Source organism: Mobula birostris, chromosome 7 (assembly GCF_030028105.1).
Source record: "Mobula birostris isolate sMobBir1 chromosome 7, sMobBir1.hap1, whole genome shotgun sequence".
Classification (NCBI taxonomy): Eukaryota; Metazoa; Chordata; class Chondrichthyes; order Myliobatiformes; family Myliobatidae; genus Mobula; species Mobula birostris.
Genome location: NC_092376.1, coordinates 35,168,656 through 35,181,016, shown reverse-complemented (window position 1 = coordinate 35,181,016; position 12,361 = coordinate 35,168,656). Strand labels below are relative to the sequence as shown.

The 12,361-nt window shown below is 44.0% G+C and overlaps 1 protein-coding gene across 2 annotated transcripts in view; it reads right to left on the bottom strand.

The window, feature by feature from the left end:
- The window catches only part of ccdc169 (coiled-coil domain containing 169), a 78,900-nt gene that overhangs the window by 57,394 nt on the left and 9,145 nt on the right, over nt 1–12,361 (bottom strand). For both annotated transcript variants that reach the window (XM_072262895.1, XM_072262896.1), the window contains exons 3-4: nt 10,535–10,645; nt 10,252–10,292 (exon numbers count right to left, since the gene is read on the bottom strand). In XM_072262895.1, the coding sequence (XP_072118996.1) occupies nt 10,252–10,292; nt 10,535–10,645 (152 nt within the window). The remainder of the gene's footprint in view (nt 1–10,251; nt 10,293–10,534; nt 10,646–12,361) is intronic.

The window sequence follows — 12,361 nt, the reverse complement described above, 5'->3', positions numbered from 1 at the left end:
AATCAGAGAAGGATGCTCAGCAGCTGTGGGAGGGCTGGAATGCCAACACCTCCTACAAAGCAAAACCAATCAACATAAATTACAACAAGGCTTTCCTGCCAAATGATCTCAATGCCTTCTATGCTTGCTTTGACTGACAGAGCATGACGGCATCTTCACAAATCCCCACGTCCCTGGAAATGTGATTTCTTTCTCTGAGACCAATGTGAACGTATTTTTCGGGAGGGTGAATCCAGAGAAAGCATCTGGCTCAGACAGTATAACTGGGTGAGTACTAAAGACCTGTGCTAAACAACTGTCTGGAATGCTTACAGATGTCTACAACCTCTTGCTTCAGATATCTGAGGTACCCACTTGCTTCAAGCAGGTTTCAATCATACCAGTGCCCAAGAATAACATGGTGACCTGCCTCAATAACTATTGCCCAGTAGCACTTATATCCACTAAGATGAAGTGCTTTAAGAGGTTGGCCATGAAACATATCAACTCTTGCTTGAGAAGTGACTTGAATCTGCTACTGTCATAACAGGTTTACAGCAGATGCCATTTTATTGGCTCTTCGGTCAGCTTTGGAACATCTGGACAATGAAGACGCATACATCACTATCATCTCTTCAGAATTAATTACTAAGGACATAGGACTTGATACCTACTTGTGCAACTTGCAATTTCCTCACTTGCAGATCCCAGCCACCATAGATTGGCAATAACACTTCCTCCTCAGTCACCATCAGTATAGGTGTACCACAAGTCTGTGTGCTTAGCCCCTGCTCTACTCACTTTATATTTATGACTGTGAGGCTAAGTACAGCCCCAATGCCATATTTGAGTATGGTAAACAACTTCTTGACACCACTGTTGTCGGCCAAATCAAAGGTGGTGACGAATCGGCATACAGGAGGGAGATTGAAAATTTGGTTGATTTTCTCACTCAACATCAGCAAAACCAAAGACTTGATTATTGACTAAAGGAGGAAGAAGCCAGAAGGTAAATGAGTCAGCCCTCATTAGGGGATCAGAATGGAGAAGTTCCGTAACTTCAAATGCCTTGGCGTTATCATATCAGGGCATCTGGCCTGGAGCTAGCACGCAATTGCCATCACTAAGAAGCCACGGCAGCAGCTCCACTTTCTTAAAAGTTTGCGTAGATTCAGCATGTCATCTAAAACTTTGACAAACTTCTATAGATGCACAGTGGAGGGTATCTTGTTCGGTTGCATCATCAACACCAATGCCTAGAATTAAAAAGTCTATACAAAGTGGTGAATACAGCCCAGTTCATCACAGGCAAAGCCCTCCCCACCATTGAGTAAATGTTACAATTTTACAAGGAGTGCTGTCACAGGAAAGCAGCTTCCTTGTGACTTCCCTCATCTAAATCTCCCTCATATATTTGGCCAGCCTCTCCTTAAGTTTGTATATCACCAAGAATTTCCTCTTGGATTTCTTGGTGATTATCTCAATATTGATAACCCCTAATTATGTTTTTACCAAAGATGGAATCATTGTTGTTCTATCCACTCTATCAAAACCTTTCATAATTGTAAAGATCTTAATTAACATGTTCATCTTTTCCTATGTATAATCTCGCTCCGGGGAGAAGGAAAAGAAAATCAGAGAAGAAGAGTTGTGCACTGCACTACCAAACAACATAAGCTAGGAAAATTCTATCCACTCTGACCTTAGGGAAAGACTACAAACTGGAACAAAGGATCAAGATAGTTGGCCAAAGGATCTGATTTTAGCTGGGCATTTTGATTAGAAGGTCATTAAGGGTATCAGTCACAGGTTATTTCAAAGGAGAGTGATGAAAATCCACCAGTTTGAAGCTGGATGAAGGGAAAATCACAATTGAAATGCTTCATTTTTATACATTCTCAGTCAGCTTGTCAGAGAAAGTAGAGGAGACTTGACCCAAACAAAGGACAGTGGAGACAATTTAGTGATGAGCGATAACTTTAACAATAAACTGCAAAATAACAACCACAAGGGGCCGCAAAAACAAGAGAGGACAGATATTTAACACAACAATACAACAAGGTAACTGAAGACTAGGAGCAACTCGAGGCAGGCCAAAGTCAGGATGGCGCTAAACGGCCACTCCTTTGCTTGCATCTTTGGCAACAGCTCTATTTCTTATCTTTGATATCTCTTTTTTTCATTTGCAGGGTGGGGGGGGGGAGTTCTTTTGAAGACCTTGACCTGGAGTTACACTCTGACTTTGGTTCTTTACAGGAACGGGACCTGCTCTCAGGGCCCCACAACCAGCCACTTTTTGATATCCCACGGACGCGACCTGGAAGACAAATGCACCTTCAGGGTTCCGGGATTTTGTGGCTCTGAGGACATGCTGATTCCAGGCCGGTGCCCCTGACTGAAGTGTCGTGGGAGAACACGGAATGTTGGGAGCAACGGGTTAGCTGCCGGGGGTTGTGTATCCAGAGACCCAAGCCCTGGTGCTGACTGTCTGATCACAGAGCTCGGAAAAAGCAACACAACAGACTTCTAACGTCATAAATCAGTGTTATGTCTCCTCTCACCGTATTTGTTATGTCTCCTCTCTCACTGTGAAACAGGGCCACCTCTTTTTCGCTTTTTCGGGAGAGAGAGAGAGAGCCTGTGGTATGTTGAATTACTGGGTGAACGAGTGGTTTTTGGGATGATGCAAGTCTGTGTCTTTATTGATGCTTTGCTGCACGCTTGAGTGCTCAGTGGAGGGTGCAGATGCTTTTTTGCTGGTGGAGGTTGGGGGGGTCGTTGCCTTGTGCGTGGGAGGGGAAATTAGGGGGACGGGCTTTGGGTTTCGAACATTTTAACTGTCATTCATTCTTTGGGGCACTCCTCTGTTTTCATGGATGTCTGTGAAGAAAAGAATTTCAGGATGTATATTTTGTATACATTTCTCTAACATTAAATGTACCTATTGAAACCTTTGAGGCTGGTTGGTTTGTATGTGTGAACGAGGATTGTGGATGAGGTTGGGTTTAAATAGGCTGCAGGTAATGAATTGAAAATAAATAGCAGGTGATTCCTGTTAGGTGGGTGGAGCCTTAATATGTAGCCCTGACAGGAAGCTCCCCACAGGTCAGCCCCCGATGGCACGGGTGATCTGGATGAATCCAGTGGAACTTTTCATGAGCGATGAATCTAAGATGTAACTGGACGGCACCCAAGATCTATCCTCCAGGCCGTACCCTTCCCAGTCAACCAGGTACTGCACATCCCATCCATAACGACATAAATTCATCAATCGCTGAACTATGTATACTGGATAACACTCCACCACCCTTGGCTCCGAAGATGAAGGCTCAGGTGTGTTGAGCGGTGCATGGACAATGGGCTTGAGGCAGAACACATGGAAGGTAAGTGTAATCCTGAGGGACAGTGGCAGCCGAAGACAGTATATGATTGGATTGATGCAATGGGTAATCTTATAGGGGCCAATGAACTGAGAGGAGAGCTTGCAGGGGTTGGTGTGCAGGGGCAGATCTCGGATGGACAGACAGACACTGTCCCCAGGCCAGAGTAGCCTGGCTGGGCACTGACAAGTAGGCGCAGTTGGCAGCAAGGATGGCCCTCTTTTCACAATGCAGCAGCACTGAATCAGGGCCCTGGCAGACGGGACCTCCACCATTGGCTCTTCTGCAGGGAACAACAGGAGGCAGAAGAGGTATGTAGATTGTGAGACAACTCAGGCCAGGGCAGATACTCCTTCCATAAGTAAGGATTAGGGGCAGTGAAGCATTGCAGAAACTTTTCCACTTGCTGGTCTGCTCTTTCTGACTGTCCTCTGGTCTCCAGATGAAGCCAGAGGAGGAAGCAGAAGGCTTCCCAGAAGCGGGAGACAAATTGTGGGCCCTGGTCCAACACAAAGTCCTCGAGAATCAAGTCTGCTGTCTCAGTGGCTGATGGAAGATTGGGGAGGGCAATGAAGTGGGCTGCCTTGGAGAACCAGTCCACCTCTGTCATGATCACCATGGCTTCATCGGAAGGCAGCAAACCCCTGATAAAATTCATGGTGACACACAACCATGAGTGTTGAGGGACCAGATAGGGTCACAGGTGCCCGAGGATTGATGGTTGGAGGAGTTGGACTAGTAACATTATGGGCAGCAAACGACAAACTGATGTACATCTGCGCTTCAGGTGGGCCACCAGAACTGGCAACGCAAAAATTCCAGAGTCTATTGTGTGCCTGGATTGCTGGAAAGGGGTGAGGAGAGGGCCCACTGGAGTGCCCCAGAGCGTACAGCCACTGGCATATACATGAGGTTGTCAGGTGTGTCGGTTGGAGCAGGCTTGAGCTGTAGGGCCTGGCAGATCGGGTTCTCAAGGTTCCAGATAATCAGGTTGAGGATCTGGGAGGATGGAATGATGGACTGAGGGTCAATCTCACTGGGTTGAGCTGTGACTGGGCATCTGCCTTAGTGTTCTTGGAGCCAGGTCAGTAGGAGATGGTGAAGTTGAATTGCTCGAAAAAGACTGCGCAGTGAACCTGACCTGGGTTGAGTTGGCAAGACTGTTGAATGAATATGAGGTTCAGATGGTCAGTCCAGATCAGGAAGGACTTGGTGTTTCCCATTAGCCAATGTCTCCATTCCTCCAAGGCCCATTTGATAGAGAGTAGCTCCCTGTCTCCTACCTATAACAGCACTGTGTAGAGCAGAAATTGTGTGAGGAAAAAGGCACAAGGGTGTGTCTTCCCATCTGGTCCCCACAGGGAGAAGATGGCCCTGGCGATCATGTCCAATGCATCCATCTCTATCACAAAAGGTCCAAAGGGTTTCAGATGGCAGAGAATGGAAGCAGTAGTGAAGTGTCTCTTGAGCTCCTCGAAAGTGTGGCCCGCAGCTGCAGGCCAGGTTATCAATGAGGTAAGTGACTTGGTGAGGGAAGTGAGAGAAGCGGCGATTTGGCTGTAGTTTATAATGAGCTCATGATAGAAGTTGGAGAAGCCCAAGAAGCATTGTAGCTGTTTGAGAGAGCATAGTCGGGGCCGTTCAACAATGGTGCGCACTTTCTCTGGGTCCATGGTTATACCTTGACATGAAAAAACGTAACCAAGGAAGGAAAGGAGGAGGTGTGGAACTGGCACTTTTCTTACTTGCAGTACAGTTGGTTTTTGAGGAGATGCTTAAGGAATGATCAGACGTGACAGACGTAGTCTTGGGAGTCATTGGAGAAGATGAGGATGTTGTCAGGGTAGACGAACATGTACTCGTGTAGCACGTCTCAGAGGATCTCATTGATGAAGGTTTGTAAAATGGTTGGACTGTTAGAAGCTCTGAATGATATCACCAGGTATTCGTCATGGCCAATAGATGTTATGAATGCTGGTGAGAATCAGGTTGTGTGCACTCCATATATCTCAGTTTGGTGAAGATCTGGGTCCAGCAGAGTGTTTTGAACGAGCCATCGATCAATGGAAGAGGATAGCAGTTCTTAATGGTGATATTGTTGAGTCCATGGTTGTCAATGTAGGCATTAAGACCCCATCGGGCTGGGGATCCACTGAAGTTCGGACACCAGAATCAACCTCTTCCGAAGGAGGAGGTTGATTGGTTCAGGATTGCTGTTTCGAGGCGGAGAGCTGGTTGAGGACGGTGAGCACCTGGGCAATGGTTTCCTGCTGGAGCTGGATCATGTGCTCATGTCGACAGACGACTTCCTTTTGGCTAACAAGCTCTGCTCGGTCAATCACTGGTTCGCTCATCCTGTCAGGAAATGTAGAGGAGGCTTGACTCAAATGCAGAGCAATGGAGATAACTTAGCGGTGAGCAACAATTTTAATAAGAAACTACAAAACAACAAGCCACGAGGGGGGGTCACAAAACAAGAGAGAAAAGAGCAGGTGTGATCTCTGGAAAGTCATCTCACAGGTGAAGTGGAGATTCCGGACTAGACTGGAATCAACGACGGATGTTCGACAGCTGTGACAGGGTTTGAATGCCATATCCTCCTACAAAGTTAAATCTTGCGACACAGGGCTTCACTTCCATATGAACTCAATGCTCTCTAAGCTCACTTTGACCACCAGAACAGGGAGGAACCATCGCACACCTCCATATCTCCTGATGATCCTTTGGTCTCAGTATCTGAAGATGACATGTGGGCTGTTTTCCAGAGAGTGAATGCAAGGAAAGCATCTGGTCCAGATGGAGTACTGGCTGACTACTGAAGACACGTGCTGACCAACTGGCTGGTGTGTTCATGGATATCTTCAACTTCTCACTCCAGCAACATGTGGTACCTACCTGCTTCAAGCAGGTTCAATCATAACAGTGCCCAAGAAGAGCACGGTAACCTGTCTAAATGACTATTACCCATTGGCACTTATATCCTTCAATGATGAAGTGTTTTGAGAGGCTGGTGTCAAAGTATATCAGCTCCTGTCTGACTGATAACTTGGATCTGCTCCAACTCGCCTACCGAAGCAACAGGTCCACAGCAGATGTCATCTCATTGGCTCTTCACACAATTCTGGAACATGTGGTCAGCAAAGATGCATACATCAGGGTGCCCTTTATCTGTTAGAGCTCAGCATTTCACACCTATCATCCCCTCAAATTAATCAGTAAGCTCAAAGACCTGGCCCTCAATATACCCTCTTGTGCAACTGGATCCTGGATTTCCTCCCTTGCAGACCCCAGTCGGATTGGATTGGCAAAAACATCTCCTCTACAATCTCCATCAGCACAGGTGCACCGCAGGGATGTGTGCTTAGCCCCCTGATCTACTCGCTTTACACCTATGACTGTGTGGCTAAGTACAGCTCCAACACCGTATACGTTTGCTAGTGACTCCACTGTTGTGGCCATACAGGACGAAGAAAGCCCTTAACTCCAAGTTAACTGATAGTGTTTTTTTTTAGCAGTCTTTCTTATTTTTACGAGGCCGAGTTGCTAACTGAATGCTCAACCCAGCACGGATGGAAAGCATGCAAGGGAGCCGGCTGGATTTGAACTCAGGAGCCTTCGTTCCGAAGTCCGGTGCTGATGCCGCTACGCCACCAGCTGCCCAGCCATACAGGATGGAGACTGAAAGTTTGGCTGAGTGGTGTAATAACCACAACCTCTCACTCAATGTCAACAAAACAGAGAAACTGGTTGTAGACTTCGGGAGAGGGAAACCAGAGGTCCATAAGCCAGTAATCATCGGAGGATCAGAGGTGGAGAGGGTCAGCAACTTTAAATTCCTGGATGTCACTATCTCAGAGGACCTGTCTTGAACACATCATACAAGTTTAATTGCAAAGAAAGTGTGACAGCACATCTACTCCCTCAGGAGTCTGCAGAGATTCAGCATGTCATCAAACACCTTGGCAAACTTCTATAGATGTGTGGTGGAAAGTGTACTGACAGGCTGCATTAAGCCTGGTTAGGGAACACCAATACCTTAGAGTGGAAAATCCTACAAAACGTAGTAGATTCAACCCAGTACGTCACCATAAAGTTCTCACAACCACTGAGCACCTCTACATGAAATGCTGTCATGGGAAAGCAGATCCATCATCAGAGATCCTCACACCCAGACCATGCACTTTTCTCACTGCTACCATCAGGTAGAAGGTACAAGTGCTTCAGGCCTCGCACTACCAGGTCAATAACAGTTACCACGCCTCAACAGTCAGGCTCTTGAACAAAAAGGGATAACTACACTCACTCTATTTCTGATGTTCCCACAACCAATGGTCTCACTTTAAGAACTCTATCTTGTTATCTATTTATATTTGCATTTGGACAGTTTGCTCTTCATTGATCCTGTTTACAGTTCTATTTCTATAGATTGCCCAAAAGAAAAAGAATATCAGGGCTGTATGTGGTGATACGTATAAATAAATTTAACTTTGAACTTAACTCAGCAAGGTAACTGAGGGCTAGGAGCAACTGGTTGAGGCTGCAGGTTTGCATGCATGTACAAGGACAGCGGATAAGGGCTGGGTTTGAATAGGTTGCAGATGAGGAGCTGGAAACGAGTGGCAGGCAACTCCTGTTAACTGGGTGGAGACTTGGAGGAGCCTGCATGTGCACACCTGACATAGCTTTGTTCACCAATATTTAGTGAAGGTGTATTTGAATGATGCATCCTGAGGCAAAGTGCCACATCTGTGGGATGGTTACTACAGCATGGTGGTACTTTTTTTTCAGCACGCAGGGAAATGAAGGAAAAAAGTAAGCATTTTGTTTTGCAGTACATCTTCCTGTTGGCAGAAATTAATCTGCTAACACCATATCCTGCCTCGCTGGAGTTAATAACAACTACACTTTTTTAGCACTCTTACTGCCAGAGGATGCTTTTACTCCCACGCACAAGCCTGTAGGAAAGATTGGTATGGAAATTGTGTCTAATTACTTTCTCATGAAATTGTAATTCTGGATCTCCAGCTGTCCTGACATAAAAATGACTCAAATACACAAAAAGATCGCACCCTGTAGATTCTAAAATAACGCTTTGGTAATGATTTTTTTTAAGCACATTAATCCTTACCCACTGCAGGAGATTCAGTGGCAGAGTTTAACCCACCAATGATTTATTTAACACTTGAGTGTTACAATTACCAGGGGAGACTTAAGCAGTTATCAAAAAATGTCAGGACTCTGTTTTCTTTCATTCCTCACACAATACCCACTCCTCATTTTCTTGAAAGCAGTCTTCATTATCGAAGCAGTTTTTAATGAGCACAAGATGCAGATGCAAGCCAGTCTTTTGAATGCTGGATTATGATAATTAAAGTGTGTTTTTTAAAGTTGTTCATTCAGGAGATGTGGATGTCATTGATTAGATCAATATTTATTGCAATTCCCTTCAGCAGAGAACAATCAAGAATCAACTATGCTAATGCATCATTAGTCATACCAGGATGGCGGGCTCCTCACCTGAAGGACATTTGGGAATCAGCAAATAGTTTTATGGTTACAATAAATTAATGCTGTCTTTTTATTTCATGTATTGGAGTAACCTGGAATTTGAACTGAAGTCTCTACATCAGTATTCCAGGTTTCTGAATATCTGTCCAGTAACAACCACCATGCTGCTATACCAGGTTCTCAGCCTCATTAAAGTTTGGTGAGTGTATGAAACTTAGACAAATAACACAATCAATTGAAGGAGAAGCAGCAGAAGTATGTGTGGGATATAAAGAATGGGATGAAAAAGTGTCAGAAGGGAGAATTCTTGTTGGAGGTTGAATACTACCACTGAAGAGAAACTGTTCTTCAGGTTCCAAGAGCTGTCATAACCTTGTAATTTTGTTGATGAAAATGAAGCCTTCTCAGGCACTGCCAGTAAGAAAAATTCTCCGCCTGTGCACCCTGAGCTGGGACACTTAAAGGTTCAATGTTGCCAGTGAACATGATTCAATTTGTTGATGGATGCACTCTCCTGGCTTCCATCCATGTACTTAATGGCTCCTTGAAGCACCAGTTACAATGGAATCTCTAGATTTCACTATACAGGAGTACCTCGAGTTGTCACTCTGTTCACTGTGATATTTGAGAACTAAGTGACTTCTCCAGTAGCTGAATAGTGCTTATGTGACCTCTCACTTTACTATTATGTTTTTCCCTGAGGACCACTGGACATGTTCTGCACTGCCAATTGCGGTGTTGAGTAAGCAGATAATATAGAGAAATCTTGGGAGTCCAGTAAAGCTCCATTAATCCTGAGATTTGGTAATATGGTGGTGCTAGACTGGCAGATTTTCCAGATTATTCTATATTACCCTCCCTTATTAAATCAACACAATTTTTACTTTCTTTTTGAAAAGTTACACAGTAACATGATAAACATTTCTGTACTGAACACAGTACACCTTCTGCATTTAAAGGGCAGTGCGTTTAAAGGGACTGTGGGAATCAGGGCCCCAGAGTGAGTTTGAGGAGGGTAGAAGAACCAGGCCCCTGATGAGTGTGTATTGGGCACAAGTACCAGGGCCCCAGTAAGCAGTACCTGGTGAGCTGGATGGAGAACACTGAGACAGCAGAGTTTCAGAGTAAAATTTCACACCCTGCTCTTCACAGTTAAGATCTTTACATTTATTTAGCAGCACCCACTGAGAAAGCACAAAATTTTGAATAATTTATTTGCCATGAAGAAGGGTTGTATAAATTTCTTATTCAATATCTTGATTCATAACAATTTGATTCATTGTCAAAAATAGCATTGTTCATAAATTATTTAAAGCTATATCTCTACACAATCATGACAAAATGTTAATTTGTATGGCTACAATAAATTTCAGCTTATACTTACCTCTGACATCTCTTCAAATGAACGGACAGAAGACAATCTGTCTGAAACAACAAGATAATTTAATTCAAAATAAATTCAAGATAAACTGTTAGTCATTCAGTATCTGTAAAACAATCTACTCTGTGCATTTATCACCTTATAAAATATTTTATTCAATGGAAACTGTTGACCCATCGATGGCCTATGGAGAAACTAAATTAGCCTGAGGCTTTGATGTAAACTGCACGAAATAAACTGAAAATTGCAAAAAGAAATATTTTTTTTTAAATGCGTCTGTACTTACTTGCAGGATTACCACGAGTAAACTCCACTTTCTGTTCTAAAGTTCTGATTTGCCTCTCTAGTTGTAGATTAAGCTCCTGTTGGGTTTCATACCTGGTTTTCCATTCATTTCCTAAGGATGAATGAAAATACAAAAAAAAACTGATGAGTGTGTTTGGAGTGAGAATTGAAGTCATGCTTGGAGAGCTTTGCAGGTACGCCTACTACAAATGATTACATCCTTTCTTAAAGGAAGAGAAATGGACAATAAATGCTCTGCTTGGTAATAACACCCACATCTCTTAAATGAAACAAAATGGAATTACTGTGAATTCCAATTAATTGGGACACCAGTTAATCAGGGCAGCTGCTTATTTGGGACAGCTCTTCAGGAACAAAAACTGATCAAGAAAACAGTCAAGATTCCCTTTGTTTATTTGGGACTCTATGCCACTTAATTGGGGCAGGAGACTGTTACCGAACAGTTTCTCACCAACGTCAGTCGCATGCACTTGCATGGCTGTTAGACACTGCACCATGCTGAGAGCAAACAGTTTTTAAATAGTGTCAGTTGTGTGTGCTTGTTTCAAAAAGCAGTGATTTTTGTCACTGATAGTTGGTGAGACATAAGCAGTAAGGCAATACAGAACTGCTTTGCTCACTGAAGTTTCAAGCATTTGGGCTTGGAGATGCCAAAAAATGGACAGGAGTGAAAATGAAACGACTTCACTACTTCAACAAGTTAGGAACTACTGTACAATGAATTTGAAGGTCTCAACAATCATTTTGAATGTTACAGTGAAAATGAAGATTTGAAAGACGTAGTCGTCGAAAGCATTGTACGAAGCTAATCCATTATCTGCACTAGGTGCCTGCACTGATTTTGTTCATTCACAATTAAAAGAACATAGCAAAGTACATTGGATGAATTCCTCTGACAATAACTATTAGGAACCAACACACAGCTTTATAGTACTGGATGGAGCACAGTACTGGGATTCATTTCTTAAAGTCCATCAGCAATTAAGAGAACCTATAAAGTTTTATCCAAGATTTAATTCATCTGATCCCATTAGCCGTAGTGAATTCCATAAGGACCAGGGTCATGCTGGCCGTGTGGATTAGCTTATGGAGCGCAAAACATGGGATTTAATTCCAAATGTACACAAGGAAAACCAACCCCATCACTCTATCATGTCCCTAGACTAACACCACACCCAAATAAATGTACATTTACTTATCTGTGGGATGTAGACATCACTACCAAGGCTAGCATTTATTGCCCACCCATAAATGCCCTCTAGAAGGTGGTGGTAAACACCCTTTTTGTACCATTACAGCCCTTCTAGTGAAGATACTCTCACAATGTCAGGATTTAGATCCAGCAACAAGAAGAAACACTAATACTGTACTAGGCACATATATAGTTAGGGTGGCTAAGACTTTTGCACAGTACTGTATGTGTCAATATGAAGTGGAGACTGAGTTTGTAGGTCTGGCAGGAGCGAAGGACGTTGGGAATGGCTGGAGAGAGTGCTGTGGGAGGAGTGTGGGACAGTTGGCAGAAGTGGAATGCCAGTGGTGGCGTTGGGGCGGGGGGGGGGGGGGGGTGCAGTTGCAGACGCGCCCGGGCAAGGTGATTTGATTCCCAACAATTGGTTTATCGATCATTACAGGATGTCCCTCTGGTGCTTCCTGCTCCCTCTCCTTTCCCTTCCTCTTTTCCCAACCATGACTCCCCTCTTCCTGCCCCCTTCCATAATAGAGTCCACAACAGAGACACATGTCAGAATCAGGTTTATCATCACTCACATACATCATGATTTTTTTAATGCAGTAGTACAATGCA